The 16,593-nt window shown below is 46.6% G+C and overlaps 2 protein-coding genes across 3 annotated transcripts; one reads left to right on the top strand and one right to left on the bottom strand.

The window, feature by feature from the left end:
* The first annotated feature begins 3,076 nt into the window (after positions 1-3,076).
* Positions 3,077-9,769, top strand: LOC127322160 (uncharacterized). Its single transcript, XM_051351108.2, has 11 exons — positions 3,077-3,339; positions 3,522-3,683; positions 4,011-4,142; positions 4,642-4,781; positions 5,633-5,743; positions 5,856-5,981; positions 6,645-6,797; positions 8,049-8,147; positions 8,915-9,085; positions 9,177-9,256; positions 9,471-9,769. Exons 1-11 carry the CDS (start codon positions 3,195-3,197, stop codon positions 9,532-9,534), a joined length of 1,383 nt encoding a protein of 460 aa, XP_051207068.1. The 5' UTR covers positions 3,077-3,194; the 3' UTR covers positions 9,535-9,769.
* Positions 9,770-12,868: 3,099 nt separating this feature from the next.
* Positions 12,869-15,345, bottom strand: LOC127322161 (BEL1-like homeodomain protein 11). 2 transcript variants are annotated; one of them, XM_051351109.2, is made up of 5 exons: positions 15,128-15,345; positions 14,473-15,004; positions 13,972-14,390; positions 13,495-13,555; positions 12,869-13,383 (listed from the first exon to the last, which is right to left on the bottom strand). In XM_051351109.2, exons 2-5 carry the CDS (start codon positions 14,926-14,928, stop codon positions 13,267-13,269), a joined length of 1,053 nt encoding a protein of 350 aa, XP_051207069.1. In that variant the 5' UTR covers positions 14,929-15,004; positions 15,128-15,345; the 3' UTR covers positions 12,869-13,266. The 2 variants fall into 2 exon arrangements, with proteins under 2 accessions (XP_051207069.1, XP_051207070.1); XM_051351110.2 differs by having other exon boundaries at positions 14,473-14,995.
* Positions 15,346-16,593: the final 1,248 nt, after the last annotated feature.

Below are 16,593 nucleotides of genomic sequence, written 5' to 3'. Positions count from 1 at the left end.
AAGATGTATATTTCCAAGAAATTTCATACAGTTCATAGCAACTTTTCATCAATTTCATGTATTTCATATCATAAATTCAAGCAGCATCATAGATCAGCACATATTGTGCACAAATTTCATGTATTTCACAGCACTCATGCGACTTTTTGATTCAAGGGATGGGAAATAAAATCGGGTCAGATATTGGATCCAAATCGAGTTGCTCACCTTCAAAATCTGCCACCGCCGGTTCGAAATCCGCCGTCTTCGCGTCGGCTCCGGCCTGCTCTTGCCTTCTCCCGCTCTTCCCAGCCTCTGCCCCGTTCGTCCCCGTCGCGCTTGCTCCTCGATCCCGCCTGCTCCCGCTCGATCCCGCCGCTGCGTGCGTTGGAGACGGTGGCGGCGCCGGCGTGGGTGCAAGTGGTGGCGGCGCCGCCGGCGTGGGTGCGAGTTTCGGCGCCGACGCGGGTGGAGGTGGCGGCGACCGTGCGGGCTGGAGGTGGCGGCGAACGTGCGTGGTGGAGGTTGGGCCGACCGTGCGGGGTGGAGAGAAGGGTGAGAATAGGGATGGAGGGTGAGACACGCAGCGGGATTTCTTTTTTTTCCATTGCGCTCGGTTCCACCTCGTCCATCCGATTTGCCCGAACTGGTGTGTTCCGCATCTGGCCGGAATATTCTCATTCGGGAACGAGTTCATTCCATTCTATCTAGGAACCGAACGCGAGAACGGTTCCATATGATTCCGCAACCGAACAGACCCTAAGAGCATCCCCACTCGTCTCCCCGACGAGGCCCCCGAGCGACGTTTTTCCCATCCGGACGGCGTAATTCGGCCCAGTCGCGCCCCCGGTTCCTCGATTTCGTCCAGATTTGGCCCTAAATTCATCCGGCGAGCCCACGCTACCCCCGGTCCCCCGAGGCGCGCTCGGGGACTCCGGACGAAAGAATTTAGCGCGAAAGGGGCTTTTGGACCCTCGTAGTCGGCGACTGGACCGCCAAATCCTGTCGATTTCCCTCCAATTTGCTTGCATATCCCCGTTCTCTCCCGCCGAATTTGTGTAGCTGTCTCCATTCCCCTCCTCCTCCTCTTTCTCGTTCACCACCATGCCGCCGAAGCTGAGGAATTCGCAGCCGAAGAAGGAGCGGCCGCCGGGTGTGTCCAACGCACAGTGGGCGGCGGACGAGCTTCGGCGACAGATCAAAACAAGCGCCAGGGCGGAGAGGGATAAGAAACTCAACGCGAAGAGGGCGGCGTTGGCGTCGGAGGACGAACAAGCGAGGAAGGTCTCCATGGCCATGAGCATGGGCCATCCTCGCGGCGGCGGCGGTGCCACCATGTTCCCCGGCCAGTGGCCGATCCAAGGTACAACCACTTCCCCATCGGCTTTCTCCCCTTCGAGCTTCTCGCCGTCGTCGCCTGCCATGTTCCAAGAGGCGACCTACGGCCAAACGTCCAGGTTCACGCCGTCGCCGCCCGATCTCGCCGGCGACAACCTGAACGAGGAGGGTTTCTCGCCGGCCATGCGACGAGGACCACTTCCGGTCGGTGCGACGGCGGCGCCGAACGACGAGGTGATGAACGAGATGATCAACTCCGGCTCCATGGCCGCCGCTGCGAGCCCGGGGTTCTTCACGCAAGAGGAGGCGAGGGCAACGTCGACTGTCGCGGAGCGCAACGGATACGTGGAGGATGTGGCCGACGGAAGCCAAGCCGTCGAAGAAGAAGAGGAAGAACCAACTCAAGGCGGGGTCGTCGACGCCAACCTGCCGAAGGCAAAGAAGAAGAGGAAGAAGGACTCGCCACCGGCCGAACCGCACATCAAATGGACGCCGAGGGAGGAGGAGTGCCTCGCCGAAGCTTGGATGACCGTGTCCATGAACGGCATAACCGGGGCGAATCAGAACTACGAGACATACTGGCTTCGAGTGAAGCAGGCATTCGACGAGCGCAAGCTCGTCGATCCCTACTTCAACAAGACGATCATGAACCGGGAAGACAAGGCCATGGCGACGCACTGGGGGATCATACAGACGGCGTGCAGCAAATGGCACGGCATACATGAGGAGCTCAAAAAACTGCCGGTGAGCGGCGAAGACTTCGAAGCCAAGGTATGCATACGCCGTGGCTCCTCCGTCGACCCTGCATGTACTGATCGCCGTGAGCTGACCCTTCTCGCCGTCCTCTTTTTCACCAGGTCCGCCGTGCTTTCGACATGTACCACGACGACACTGGCTTGACGTTCAAGTTTCTCAACGTCTTCTCCCGCATCGAGAAGTGCGAGAAGTGGACGGAAACCCGCACGAGCCTCTCGAAGAGCAAAACCGAACAGTACAACCCCGACGCTCCGGCGCCAGGTTCGTTGGATGGCCGCCCGAAACTCGGCCAGAAAAAGCTCAAAGATCTGAAAAAGATGGGCCATCCCGCCGAGAGGATGCATGCGTCGTTCGACAAGTGCTGGGCCGACGCGAGGACGCACGCCGCCGGGATGAACGCCAAGTTCGACGGCAGGTGGAGGGAGATGCTCGCCAACCAAGGCGCCCGGATCGCCCTGCTGAAGACGACGGCCGCGGCGAAGAAGAGGAACACAGACTTGGCGTTTCTGATGGGCGGCAACACAACCCTGATGGACGAGGAGACGAGGATTTGGTACGAGGGTCACCGCACCGATATCCTCCGACCCACTCCGTCCAGTGCTTCGCCCTCACCGTCTACGACGTCGACTGCCGCCGCCTCGACGTCGACTACGGCCGCCGCGACATCGGCCGCCGCTTCGACCACGGTGTGTGACGAAACTGGGCCGTCAGACACCGCCGTGCCAGACGGGACTGCCGACGCCCTTGTTTCAGTGTAATTTCCCTCCGATCGCCGATCTGTGGCTGATCCTTTTGCCGACTTATTTGTAGCGGGAACGTTTTGTTTGAATTTCGACTTTGTCCGACGAACTCCGGATGGACGACTGGGAATATGGTTCTTTCCACGAATTAATTTCGTCCAATCCAGCGGTTGTTTTGTTCGGATTTCGGTGCTCTAACTTCTTTTTGGGAGGGAGCCGGCGAGCATGTGTGGTGGTGTACTGTACATTTTATTTCTTTGGAGCAACTTGCAGCATTCGGCGGCGCTTCCAAAAACCCCAACCCCCGAGTCCCCCAGGCGGAGACAAAGCCGACGGTGGTACGAGGCGGTGGTAGGGCGGCCGAGCCCGTCGCCGGCGGCCATGGACAACTCGGACTTCAGCGTCCGGCTCAGCGCCGAAAGATATCTTCGGTCCGCGCTTCCGTACGGCGGGCTTCCAAGCAAGGACTCGCCGCAGATGGCCTTTTTCGACGCGGCCTCCGAGGGCGACCTTCCCCGCCTCAGAGGTAAGCGACCTCTCCATCTCTCCCATCTCTCACGCGCCGCCCCACCTCCCCCGACGCGGCCCTGCATTTTCTAGGGTTTTGGTTTTGGGGGTCTGCGCCGGCGTGTCCGCGCTCTTTCCGCTCGTAATAATGCCGACCCGTGCCTGTGTCTCACTTCCGAGTTTCTCGGTGCTGTGCTGAAGAGTTGGCCAGCGGCAGGGACGCGGAGGGGAAGGCGTGGCTTGCCGATGTGTGTCTCGCAGGTGGGGGCCCGTTTCAGACGGCGGCGCGCCTGGGGAAGCTGGATGCTGTCAAATGCATGGTGGAGGAGCTAGGCTTCGACGTCGATGCTGGCAGCCAAGACGGTATGTATGCGCTTCCTCCTTATTATATTCATGTTTTGGTTAGCTCGATTTTGCAATATGTGCTTGTTACACCATCTTTCAACTTGTGCATATTTCAGTAGATTCAGTAAACCAATTTCATACATGTATTCGTTGACCCTGACTTGTGGTCTTCTCACAAGTCACTACCTTGGTTATTCATAATATAAGTACAAACTTGTCGCTGTGGACTACGTACATAGATGAGATATGGGTATATTGGTAGCGTTTTCATGTAAATTCGTTATCTTAGATGAGAGAGAGATGCCAGCGATTGCACTAGTTACTTGTTTTCAATGTTACTGGCAGGTATAACTGCTTTGGTTGCTGCTACAATGGATGAAAGGATGGAAGTTATGAGGTATCTTCTCGACCATGGGGCTGATCCGAATAAGCAATACAGTGCAGGCTTCGCTGCTCTTCACTGTGCTGCAACAAAAGGTCTCTTTTCCGCATTAACCAAGCTTTCTGTCTGTGGACTTGCCTTTGCTAAGTGGCTGCACATTGCGTTCAAGGCCCTCATTGAGATCATGTTCAGTCTGGTTCAGATAATTAGCAATCTAGTATTCCTGCTCTTTTTAATTCCATTTTTGTGGCATATTAGATGAATTCCCAATCACGTAAATTTTTAGCTTGCGGTCAGCTAGCAGATGTTGGCATCCACATTATTACAGTTCTGTTTGGTTTCCCTATTAATAGTCAGTTCTTACTATGTTCGTGTCTCCTTTATAACAAAATGATAACAAATTATGTGCCATTGATATGTCTCTTAAATAGTTTCACTAAAATAATTATGACACAATTGATTCATGCTTCGCCTCTAGCTCAGCCAGGCAAGTGGTGCTTCTCAATAACCTTTAAGGATATCTTCTTTTGTTGTGTGAGAAATGCGTATTTTTCATGGTAGCATTATCTTCTGCTTTTTGTGCACCTTGTCCAGGACGCGCTGAAGCAGCGAAACTTTTGCTATCATCTGGAGCTAGTGTTGATATAGCTTCTTGTGATGGGACACCACTACATTTTGCTGCTGCTCGTGGGAAGATTGGTGTCATGAAAGTTCTACTGGAACACCATGCAGATGTAATAAGTAAATTCCATGCTTTTGTATCCGAGTTTTATATGGTAGTATGCTACTCCCTCTGTCTAAAAATAGGTGTCTCACTTTTGTCTAGGTATGGATGTATCTAGATGTATTTTAGTTTAAGATACATCCGTATCTAGATAAAGTCGAGACACCTATTTTTAGACTGAGGGAGTACCTTAATAGAATGCAAATCATCAACATTTAGTATGTTGGATTGCTGTTCCACGCCCTGGTCTCAGCCCTTCATTGTGGCTGTAGATATTTATCTCCTATATTTCTAATTTATATATAGTTCAAAATCATATGCAGAGTAGTTAGCTGGAATGGGCAATTCAAATGGCTTTTCAGCAGGCCATAATGCCATACATCATTCTACTATGTACCATTGCTTTTTTTTTTCCTTGCTGTGTGATCTTCAGTTCTTCGTTATGTCCTAAAAGATATTGATGTCAAATTTACAGATTTAGAATACCCTTGTCCTCATGCAGAGGCAGGATAGATTCCTGCTTTAACGTATGTGTTTCTTATTTGATTTGTCACTCGACAGCATAATGTTATTCTGTCTCGTCCTATTAGTGTCATAAGTACTTAAGTAGTGGTTGGCTTGAAAGAATTGTCTTTGCAGCAGAGGCTTAGCAATATTTACAAAATACGTGTTGCCAACCGTCATGAGCCTGTCCTATAATAGTTCTATCTTCCCACCTCCAAGTAAAAGGAGAATCATGAGAACAGAAACATGTTGTGTCTTTGTGTTATAATTTCTCTCCGTATTTTGTTTGAGCATTTAATTTCTTCATATATCAAAAGTCAATATTTTCACTAAGAAATTCTGTCATAAAAAATGTAGCCAAACAAGGTTTCAGAAATTGGAGGTACTCCTCTCTCTGAAACACTTTGTGGCACTGACAAAGGACTACCTGAATCCATTTCATTGAAGTGTGTGAAGCTGCTTGTGGAGGTCTGGTAACTATCCACCTTGACTTCATCTTACTGCACATAATTTTCTTATGATATTAATCAATTGCATTAATTTTATAGTCCATAAGTTTTTGTATCATGCATATCTACAGGCAGGCGCAGATGTAAATCCTACTAAGACCGCAACTCCTTTGGTGATAGCAGCCACTTATGGCTTAACTGACTGTGTCAAGTACCTGCTGAAGGCTGGTGCTGACCCAAATATCCCACGGAGTTGTGTGAGTTTCTCTTGATTTTGTCTTCCAGTGCTTGTAATTTTGTTAGCCACTGGTATTATCTACGGGACTAGGGACATATCTTCCATGAACACCTATTTCCTACTTCGGTTCTAACATGCAAATCTATCCCCAAGGTATCCAATATACAGTCAAGGAATAATTTACTGTCCCATGATCAAATGAACGATAGTCCTCTCAGATTTTGATTTGTCACTGAGCAAGATCGTGCCATTCCCTCCAGTCCTTGACTGTTGAACATTTGGTCTGGTATACTTTAATTTTTTTATTTATACTGCATAGTGCTTAAGGCTACTAGTATCAGGCACTGAAAGTTGACATGATATAGAGTTTAGATGATCATCTCACTTTACGCAATTATTTCTTAACAAAAATGTTTTTGACTTTTGATTGAGCGAAGCTGAATTTTTGAGACACAACAACTCAAATGAAATTTTGAGGTGGGTGTTAGTATAACTTCATCAATTTATGTGCCCAATTTCATTTTTCTATTTATTTCCTTTATATATAATTTTGATTTTGTTAATACTACGGAAATTCTTTACTAGGTTTAAATTCGTTTTTTAATCCCTGATAGCTACAGTATATAATAACTTCTGTTGCTGAATCATGTGGTTGCTATTTGTTTCTTCTGTTACATGGCAGTGTGGTACCAAGCCAATACAACTCGCTGCAATCAGTGGAAGCCGGAAGCTTGTGGAGTTACTGTTTCCTTTAACTTCTCCCATTCGATCTTTACCAAACTGGACTGTTGAAGATATCATGGCCCACACCGACTCAAAGCCCTTGAAGCCCACGGTATGAATCAAACTCTTAGAATTTGAATAACCCTATATTGAGTTATTTTTGTCCTTCAAGTCTTCAACTGTGATGGCATAAACTTTTGCATCTCTAATCACGTGAATCTTTGTACATGGGAGTATGTGACTAGGAGTGAAGGGCCTACTTTTAAGGATATGGTGTAGCAATTTTATGGTTTTTATCACTATGCAGATTTTTTATTTTGTTTTTTGGGGTTCTTACTCCTTAAGCCACAGTTCAGTCACACAACCCTCACAATGGAAGCAAAAACATTGCTTACAAAATCCAGTAGCATTATTGTCCCTATATTATGAAAATACATAATGCACTAGAAAATATGATCTCCTGGATCCAAAAATCTTGACCTCAACCAAGTTACGAAAAGAGAGGAAATTAGATTCCGCTTCAGCCACTTATTCCATCTTGGAGGAAGGTCTGACCTTTAACCATTCTAAGTAAAAAATAAACAGCATTCTCTTCAATCTATTGTTTATTAGGGTGGATTTGTTATTTGGGAAATGCGTGTGTCCATGTTTTTGAGAAACCCTAAATTAATTAAGTCCTCGGAGAAAATTTGTGAGACCACCTTGAATTTCTTGACAAACATGTTCTGTTCTAGCCATATTCTTTACCTGCAATCACAAGATATAAGACAATGTATGAGGTTGCTTATTACCTGCAAAGCTGCTCACGCTTGTGGAATTGCATGCTCTAGCCAGTTCAACCATAAGACCGATCTGATGGAAGCGACTAAGCAATTATATTCAATACCTCCTCTCGCGTCTAGGCTGGTGGTCCTTTTTTTAGAACTCTCATGGGCCTTAGACGTGAATTGTTTGATTTTTTTTAGGGAGGCCGCAATTTTTTTTATATTGCGTTGGCTAGGATTTGAACCCAGGACATTGTAGGTCTGATACCATGTGGAATTGCATCTACAACATCAATTATATATGTGTAGTACTTTATTCCCTCAAAAAAAAAATATATGTGTAGTACTTTACGCTATTGCACCAGTATTTTCCGATATTGCATTTTTTTGGAACAAATAACAGAAACATGTCATTTCAATTATCTGCAACTTGGTTAATTTTAAACAAACAGTACATCCTTATGAGATATCCATTGTTATATAAATTTTAACCATCGAACTCCATCTCTCTTTTGGCAAAAAAGTTCTATTATCTTCAGTGACTATTGTACATTTTGTGTCAGTAATTTTACTTGGCTTAACTTGTCTCTGTGATTTAGGTTAAACCTGTTAAAAATACAAAACTTCAGTTGAAAAAGTATGGTGAGGAAGCTGTCAAGAGAAAAGACTATCGTGGCGCGTCAATGTTCTACACCGAGGTTAGTGGTGATGTGAGGAATATTGTACTAGTTATGAACTTATGATACTCTTCTTAAGGTCTTTACAAGATGAATATGCATGGAACTTTACAGTGCACCTTTCCTTGTCACTATACAGAAATAGGCATCTGCTTAAAAAGTGTCTGGAATTGGAGTTTCTCTTTAAAATAATATGTCCATTGATGGAATCAAGAGTAGTTGTTTCACTGTTTCAGGCAGTGACAGAGATTAGTTAGGACCAATATGGGGCACGCCCCCCCAGCAAAAAAAACTTTAGATTGACACCTGATATTTAACACTATTTGGATAAAATTTGACAAGATTAGCCCCTCAACTCTGTTTAAAGCTTATTTAGCCCCCTCTCATACTTTGTTGAAGCTCCACCACAGTTTCCAAGCAAACATATTTCTGGTTATAAGCCAAATAACTATGAAGTGTGAAGTGCAATTATAGTTGGATCCACCAAGTATCATGGAAACCTGCAACAGCCATGACTGCTGGGAACGGTTAAAATCAGGTTCATTAGCCCTCTAGAAAAAAAAGTGTATAATGATTTGAGAAACCATGGTGAACAGTCTCATTGTCATTGCTGGTAAGAGTTGACAGGCATCGACATATGGAACCAATGATGTCTTGTTAACTTTGGTAAATGTTTCTCTTGTCAGGCATATATAAGCAGCCTTTACAAGTTATCTAAGATTATACAGTCTTGCTCTTCTGCCAAAAACTTGTCTGCTAATGATTTGTCAATCACCATTTTGATGTAGGCAATTGAGCTAGATCCTAGTGACGCGACGCTGTATTCAAATAGGAGTCTTTGCCATCTGGAAATGAGTAAAGCAGAGAAGGCTCTGCATGATGCTAACACTTGCATAAGATTGCGCCCTGAATGGATAAAAGGATACTACAGGAAAGGAGCTGCTCTCATGTTGCTCAAGGTCAGCTAAATTGCAGCTTACTCACCTTGCAATTGGTTACATGACACCTTCCCTAATATGTACTGTGATCTGCCTAACTTTCCATCTATAGGACTACAAAAAAGCTTGTGATGCATTCATGGCTGGACTGCAGCTGGATCCTGGAAGTGCCGAGATGGAGAAAGCGTTCCGGTAAGCTATCCTAAATCATGCTTCATTTTTTATGAACTCCAGCAATGGAACTTTTCTGTGTTTCGTTGTCACTTGTATTTATAGCGTTTGGTTTATTTACTTTCTACAGTAAGATGCATTCAGGGCGAGACGGAACAAATGATGCTGCACGTTTGTTCATGCATATTTGCAGTCTGTTCAAACAGGGCACTAATAATTCTGTTCACGTTTGCAGGGGGGCAGTTGAGGCTATGAAGGCAGATCACTTCGCTAGAAAAGGCTTCAAGCCATCCGGTTAGAGGAAATCTGGTGATTGCACTAACCGTTTTGTATATATCCTGATGCTAGGAATCTGGGGATTAGCCTATATCCTCTCTGGAACCGTACTAGTAAAATGCCCAATGCGCAGCACTTGTTTGCCTGTCAATGGCTCCTGGCATTGCAGAACGCCGGATTTCCTTGTAAACCCGACGTGTAGCGGAAGTGGATGTTTCCTTTCCTGCGACCAGTAAAAGATGACCACCATGTTTTTCATCTGGATCTGGATGAGTATTATTCTTGTGTCTGTGCGGCCTGTTTTTTGGATCCATTCTTTGGGACAAGTTTCTGTTCTCCATTGTTACCCTGGGTGTCGGTGAACCGATTCTGCTCCGTGGCAATGGTAGTCACAGAGCTTCTCATAGCGAGGCGGTGCTCTTTGCATTGCTGGGAATGGTAAAACAGTTGACCTCAATTGTTCCCCGAATTTAGCCTGGCATCATCAGAAAAAATGACCCGGATTTAGACCTCAATTGTATCAGAGTTCTTTAAGTACAATTTGTGCAAACTGGGGACAAGGTCTGGTGCTTTGTGCAAACTATTGACCGGCATCATCAAAGAAAATGACCATTAACCATATAGCTGAGAAAGTATGCTCCAGGAAAGCACGTTAACACGGTCCAGTTGTGCTGAATTTCAGTGCAAATATTTATCACCAGTTACCAGGGTTGTTTGCTGGTGATGGTGCCAGCCAAACTACATATAATCTAGTGACGAATTAGTAAGCCTGCCAATTGCCAGAAAGCCATTAACCAGCTTTTCCAACCGGGCTCACACCCCTTTCCATTAATTGCTGAACAGAAATAATTGTCTTACATAGCAAGTTTAGAAGAAGGAAAATGGAAGAGCGAGTTGATGCAGTAGCAGGAAACCCGATGAGAGCTCGCTCTCGAGCACCCCTACAGGACAAAAACCTGCTACCACCTGGTAACCTGACTTAGTTTAAAGTTCAACAATACAAGAACTGGCTTCAGCAAAACAAACAAAAAAAACGTTGACCAACGGGGGAATGATCCCTCCCTTGGCTATACGTTGTTAGATAGGATGAGACTCTCCAGCGATTTCTCGCTACGGATGATAACCCGTTTAGTTCGCCCTCCAGCGATTTCTCGCTACGGATGGGATTCGAACCCGGGTGGGCTGGCTGCGCACTCGCCTTGCCTTGCCACTGAGCTGAAACTCAGTTCTCCAGCAAAACAAACATAACAGCTAAAGCAAACAAGTAGCCTTCAAACGATCTTTGAATCATCAACCAGTGATCATGAGGACATCGGGTCGAGGGGCTGAAGCTCTAGCCACATCACTTCTCACCAGATCTCTCGCCGCCTGCATCAGCTGCTTAGATCCAGCATGTATAGCCTCTTTCTTGTCCTTCTTGTACAACCCTGCGCAAGCACCAATTGTAAAGATGATAGACACATGAGATTTCAAATTCTACTTTTCGAAAGTCACTCGGTTTTTTTTGTAGACCAAATAGACCAGCACACTGCTCGTATGAGCAGGGGGTATAGAATCAAGACCTAGTTTGCCGAATAGAAGAGGGTCGAGTAGAAGTCTTAAGAACAACTCCAATTATGCTCCAGACCACTTTGTCTGAAGCACAATGAGAAAACAAATGGTCCCTAGTTTGCAATTGATCAGAAAAAGAACATTTCGGATTACCCGGCCAACTCCTCTTTCTCATATTGTCCCTAGTTGGAATTGCATTTTGCATCATTTGCCATAAAAAAGATCTGAATCTTAAGAGGGATCTTTGCTTTCCAGATCTTATAATTTGGAACAGAAGAATCACTCTCTAGGTACTCATACACCGACTTAGTTGTGATGTTCTTATTCGAATTCATCTTCCACACAAAGGAATGACCCTCTTCTGATAACTGGATTTCTCTTGCCTTCCCAGTAATATAATTCCATCGATCAAGTAAGATGTTATGCAATCTTCTTCTAAAATGCATTTCGAAGTTCTTCAAGACACATTGCTTAAATGTAATATCACCCTCCTGACAAATATCATACAACATCGGGTACTTCTCCATGAGCCTAGTACCATCTAGCCATACATCTTTCCAAAACTGAAGTATATTGCCATTTTTTTAGCACAACACCTCTTCCTGCCATATATATATCCTTTACTTGCATAATTTCTTTCCAACAAGGAGAATCACTAAACCTTGTTTTAACCAAAGGCAATCGTTTTATTTCTTAAATATTTCGGTTTCACAATTCTTTGCCACAACCCATCTTGAGTATCCCACTTCGACCACCATTTAATTAATAAGCTCAGGTTTTGTTTGCTTAAATCCCTAACCCCAAGGCCACCTTTATTTTTCGATTTACAAACCCTTTTCCATTTCACCATATTATTTACAAAGCCATTAACCAGCTATTCTTCCAGCATCTTAAACAGTTTGAGTGACCTCACATCACATGTTGTAAATCTTCAGAACAAAAATAAGGATTCATCAAATAGGGCGCCCTAGTGATACACTGATACTTGAACTGAATCGACATCACACCAATTAATAAGCTCGTCAATCGCCCTAACTGTTCGTCCAGCATCCCGAACAGTTTGACTGAACCTCACATCACATTGTATGCTGTAAAATCTTCATAATGAAAAAATGGATTCGTCAAATAGGGCGCCTTAGTAACGTGATACACTGATACTTGAATTTAATTGGCATCACAGACTAATTGATACTCTCACTCAAGCTCCAACAAAAAGAGCTTGCTGTTGTTCCAGCATCCTAAACAGTTTGACTGTACCTCACAATAGTTGTTGTAAAATCTTCAGAAGGAAAAAAGGATCATCAAAGAAGGCGTCCTAGTAATACAACTGCTACTTGAACTAAATCGGCATCGCAGACTTACTGATAGGGGGCAGAGCCCAATGGACCGGCTCTGATGCACAGGAATGACCTTTAGCAATCAGATCGAGAATGTATGCTTTCGGTAAAGTACGATAACACGGTCCAGCTGGTCTGAATTTCAGTCCGAATTTCTACATCATCAGTTACCAGGTCAGTTTGTTGGTAATGCTGTTAAGCCGAACTAGAGATATTCTAGCACCAATCAATAAGCCTTTCAATTGCCAGATGCCATTAGCTAGCTGTTCACCCAGCATCCTAAATAATTTGACTGAACCATTTTTTTTTTGCGAATGAGAGCTTTATAGATTAATCGACAGTATTACAATCATTCCGATAGAACTAGTTTTACTGAACCTCGCATCACATCACATGCTGTAAGATCTTCAGAAGAGAAAAAAAGGGAATTCATCAAATAGGGCGCCCTACTGACGTGGTGCACTGATACTTGAACTGAATTGGCATCGCAGACTAACTGATACTCTCACTCAAGCTCCAACAAAAAGAGCCAGGCTGTTCTTCCAGCACCCTAAATAATTTTTGCCTGAACCTCACACTTGTTGTAAAATCTTGAGAAGGAAAAAAGGATTCATCAAATAAGGCGTCCTAGTAACACAACTGATACTTGAACTGAATCGGCATCGCAGACTAACTGATACTCTCACTCGAGCTCTGACAAAAAGAGCTTCTCTTGCTAACTATAACAGGAACATAGGCAGTCCCATGAAGACCAGACCAAAAAACACTTACTACCAGCGAAACCAGTTCATGCCTCTGACGGTGGAGGGTTCGTGCGCTGGGGAGAGCCGGCGGTAACCCTTGGGACTCTTCCTTGAGAGGTGTTTGCTAAGAAGACGGCGCGCCACCGTAGTCCCTGGAATCCTGGGAGAACTCGTCGTTGTACATCTCCTCGATCATGGGCTTCCACAGCCGGACCCGTGCGTTGATGAACCAGTTGGATATCTGCAAGTAGGTTGATCGTGATTCAAAAGTAAAAAGAGAATAACAATGTAGAGTACAATATTAGGCCATTAGAACGGTCTTCAGTTTGTAAGCATAGAGTGCGGCGCTCACCTGTCTTCTGCTTAAGCCTGTGCTCACGGCCAGCCTGAGCTTCTCGTTGTCGCTGGGGTACCTGCTTCACGTTACAGACTGGAGTGTTAAGTGTTTTAGTCATCCAGGTTGAAGACGGAAGCAGGTCACCACTCGCTCCAGCATTATTGCAGCACAGTTAAAAAAGACAATGTTTTAGACATTAGCACAGTCTTCAGTTTCAGCATGTAACTCTTTTTTCGGGACATATATGTATAAAACCAAGTACAACATTCTTTTGAGACTAATCAAGTAAAAACATTCTTCAGTTTCAGTGTGTAACTTTGACCAATCAAGTAAAAACATTCTTTTGAGACAAATCTATTTACATTATTTGAAGTGTCCAATCTGAATGATATTAGTTGTCAGTTTCAGAAGCTGAATATCATGAGCAAGAAGTCATGGAGAGCATCGCAGTGGAAGGCACGGATCGGCTAGTGTTGAACAGCGAGTACTTACGGATCTAGGAAGTGGTCGAAGAGCCAGGCCCGGAGCACGGCCACGGACTCCTCCGGCAGGCCCCTGAGCGGCCTGCAGACCTGCTCCGCCGCCCGCGTCGCCGCGGCCTGCTTGGTGCGCCGGACCAGCCTGCTCACCACGTCCTCCTGGCAGACACGCCGCGCGGGGTCGTAGTCGCAGTCGTCCTCGTCCTCCTCCTCCTCGCTGTCCGCGTCCACCCACAGCGTCGGCGGCGCCGGCGGCATACTAACCGCGGCGAGCTTGCGGAGTATGGAGCGGCGCAGGTTGCGGAAGTGGCGCGACATGGCCTGCGACATGAGGGACGTGTACCCTTCCGTCGCGGCGGGGCCCATCGCCGGCTCGAACGACGCCGCCACGCGGGTGAGCTCCTGGAAGTAGTGCTCCTGCCGGCTCTCCAGCTGCGATAAACAGAGAACGCCATGGATTAATACAGGGAAGAAGAACAGGCTAGCTGTGGTTTTGCAATGGAATAGTACGGACCTCGCTGAGAAGGCCGAGGAGCTTGGCTTGCACGCCGTCGTCGTTCTTGCCGTGGAGCCGGCGGCTCGTCGCAAGCATTTCCTGGTAAGCGTCATCGCCAGCATCCTCGCTCTCGTCGTTGACGGCCACGTCTCTTCCCATGGACACCGTGTCACGCAGCAGCTCCTGCGCCGGCCTCAGGTAGCGCGAGCGGCGCAGTACCTCCGGCAACATCGCCGGCACCGGAGCTGGGGCGTCGGCGTCGTCGCCCGTGCAGCAGCGCCGGCAGGCGTCATCAGTTGCCGCTGGGGCGCCGAGTGTCAGCGCGAGCGGGCCAAGGGCGTTCTCCCCGTCCGCCATCGCCGGAAGGTGGCAGCCGTGGCCGCACTGCTCCTGGAAACGCAGCAGCGGGCCGTTGGTGCTGTCGGTGGCTTGCTTCGGCGGGGAGCTGCTTTCTTGGAGGCGATTGGCCACCATGTCAGCTCGTGTACGTTCTACCGATGGCCACCACCACTACCTATTAAATGAGGATGTGCTTGCTGTCCTGGAAACACTTTTCAGCAACCAGATAAAAGCAGTTAGAATCTAGGATCAGCAAGAAGATGAATCGATCAAGTACACCGATGATACAAAGCAAGAGATCGATGATGAACACAGCTAGATAAGATGGGCATACCTTGTTCCTTGATTGAATTGGACGGTGGCAGTAATAGTGGAGGTAATCCTTACATGCAGACATATATATAGAGTAGTGCTGGTCAGTGGTCACAGTCCATGCATACACACAAGTACTCTACTGTGGAACCCAAGCAATATATACTGTACTCGACTGTGTATGTGTATAGAGGAGCTTGGACATGTTTGCATTGAAACAACCCCAACCATAGGAAGGAGCTGGATTCAAACTCTGCAACTTTGGTGCAAGGTAGCTATCTTTTGGCACTGTTGCTTGTCCTCCTGTCTCCTCATCTATACTAGTACTATCTCTCTCTCTCTCTCCCTATCTATCTACCACCACAGAGAGGCCAGAGCTGCGTGCTCATGCTGGTCCTGGTGCTGCTGGGTAGCTAGCCCAGCTTTTCTTGGGGAGTGCAACCTCAGGCAATGCTGGCTGGCTGGCTAGCTCTGTTTCTATGACTATATATGTGTATGTGTGTTGGCTGTCTAGCTAGCTCTGTGTATGTGTGCTGGCTGGCTGCAAAGGTATACACATACACATGCTAGGGGCCGGGCTGGCCTGGGTAGAGAGAGGCCGGTGTGCAGTGTGTTGTAGTGCTGCTTTGTATAGCTGCCCTAATCTATGGAAAGACCAGTGACTTTTTCTGGGTGCCTGCAACTTCTGGTGTTGGTGCTTGGAGGGCCTCTGTGTGTGTATGTGTTGTGTGCACATGACAAGACATGGTGTGGAACCAAGCAGCAATTGATCCTGCCTACAACCTGCGTACTTGCACCATGCATGATAGATAAAGGTAACAAACCTGACAGGTGTGTCATGCACATAAATGGATAGATACATCATACATCAACAAGTGCTCAATTCAGTCACACAGACGCTGGAGGAGAGACAGAGAAGATGCTGAGAGAGAAAGCGAGAGAGAGAGAGCTTTCAAGAGATTTCGGAGAGAGGAAAGGGGGAGAGGGAGGGAGATTCTGGAGAGAGGAAGAGGGAAAGGAGGAGGTCAAAATACAGTTTTGGGAGGTGTCAATGTCATCGGCCGGGGAGTAGTCGGAGTGATTGATTGGACAGATCCTAAGCTGGCCGGGCTGGGGTGGCGACGCTGTTTGTTTTTTTGGGGCAGAGGTGCCTTTGTTTGTTCAGGCAGGCGATCCCTACAGTGCCGTTCAAACTGAGCTGATTTGAGCTGTGAACTGACCACGTTTGACCAATCAATGCATGCCTTTGATCACCATCCAGTGTGTTGTATATATGGTGCCACTGCTACCGCACGCGCGCCTTTAATACATTAGTATCGACGTGCACCTGCGTGTATCATAGGTCGTCAGTTTCACGAATATAATATAAATTGCATAAAAATTATACTAACATTAAAAAGTATAACATCTGAAGTTCTTTAATGATATATGTTCGGTTAATCAAATTGATGATCTAGAGATACGCGTAGCTAGGTCTTATACACAGAG

The sequence above is a fragment of the Lolium perenne genome, chromosome 4, assembly GCF_019359855.2.
Source record: "Lolium perenne isolate Kyuss_39 chromosome 4, Kyuss_2.0, whole genome shotgun sequence".
Lineage (NCBI taxonomy): Eukaryota > Viridiplantae > Streptophyta > Magnoliopsida > Poales > Poaceae > Lolium > Lolium perenne.
Note: the sequence above shows the minus strand (reverse complement) of the source record. Positions and strands in the feature narration are given on the sequence as shown.

What these genes read in the sequence shown, in the direction of transcription:
- LOC127322160 (XM_051351108.2), top strand. Translation starts at nt 3,195, where the DNA reads ATGGACAACTCGGACTTCAGCGTCCGGCTCAGCGCCGAAAGATATCTT. An exon ending in TACTGGAACACCATGCAGAT is followed by an intron (nt 4,782 to 5,632) that starts GTAATAAGTAAA and finishes TAAAAAATGTAG; the next exon opens with CCAAACAAGGTTTCAGAAAT. An exon ending in CTGCTCTCATGTTGCTCAAG is followed by an intron (nt 9,086 to 9,176) that starts GTCAGCTAAATT and finishes TTCCATCTATAG; the next exon opens with GACTACAAAAAAGCTTGTGA.
- LOC127322161 (XM_051351109.2), bottom strand. Translation starts at nt 14,928, where the DNA reads ATGGTGGCCAATCGCCTCCAAGAAAGCAGCTCCCCGCCGAAGCAAGCC. An exon ending in TCCTCGGCCTTCTCAGCGAG is followed by an intron (nt 14,391 to 14,472) that starts GTCCGTACTATT and finishes TGTTTATCGCAG; the next exon opens with CTGGAGAGCCGGCAGGAGCA. An exon ending in CAGGCTTAAGCAGAAGACAG is followed by an intron (nt 13,384 to 13,494) that starts GTGAGCGCCGCA and finishes ACCTACTTGCAG; the next exon opens with ATATCCAACTGGTTCATCAA.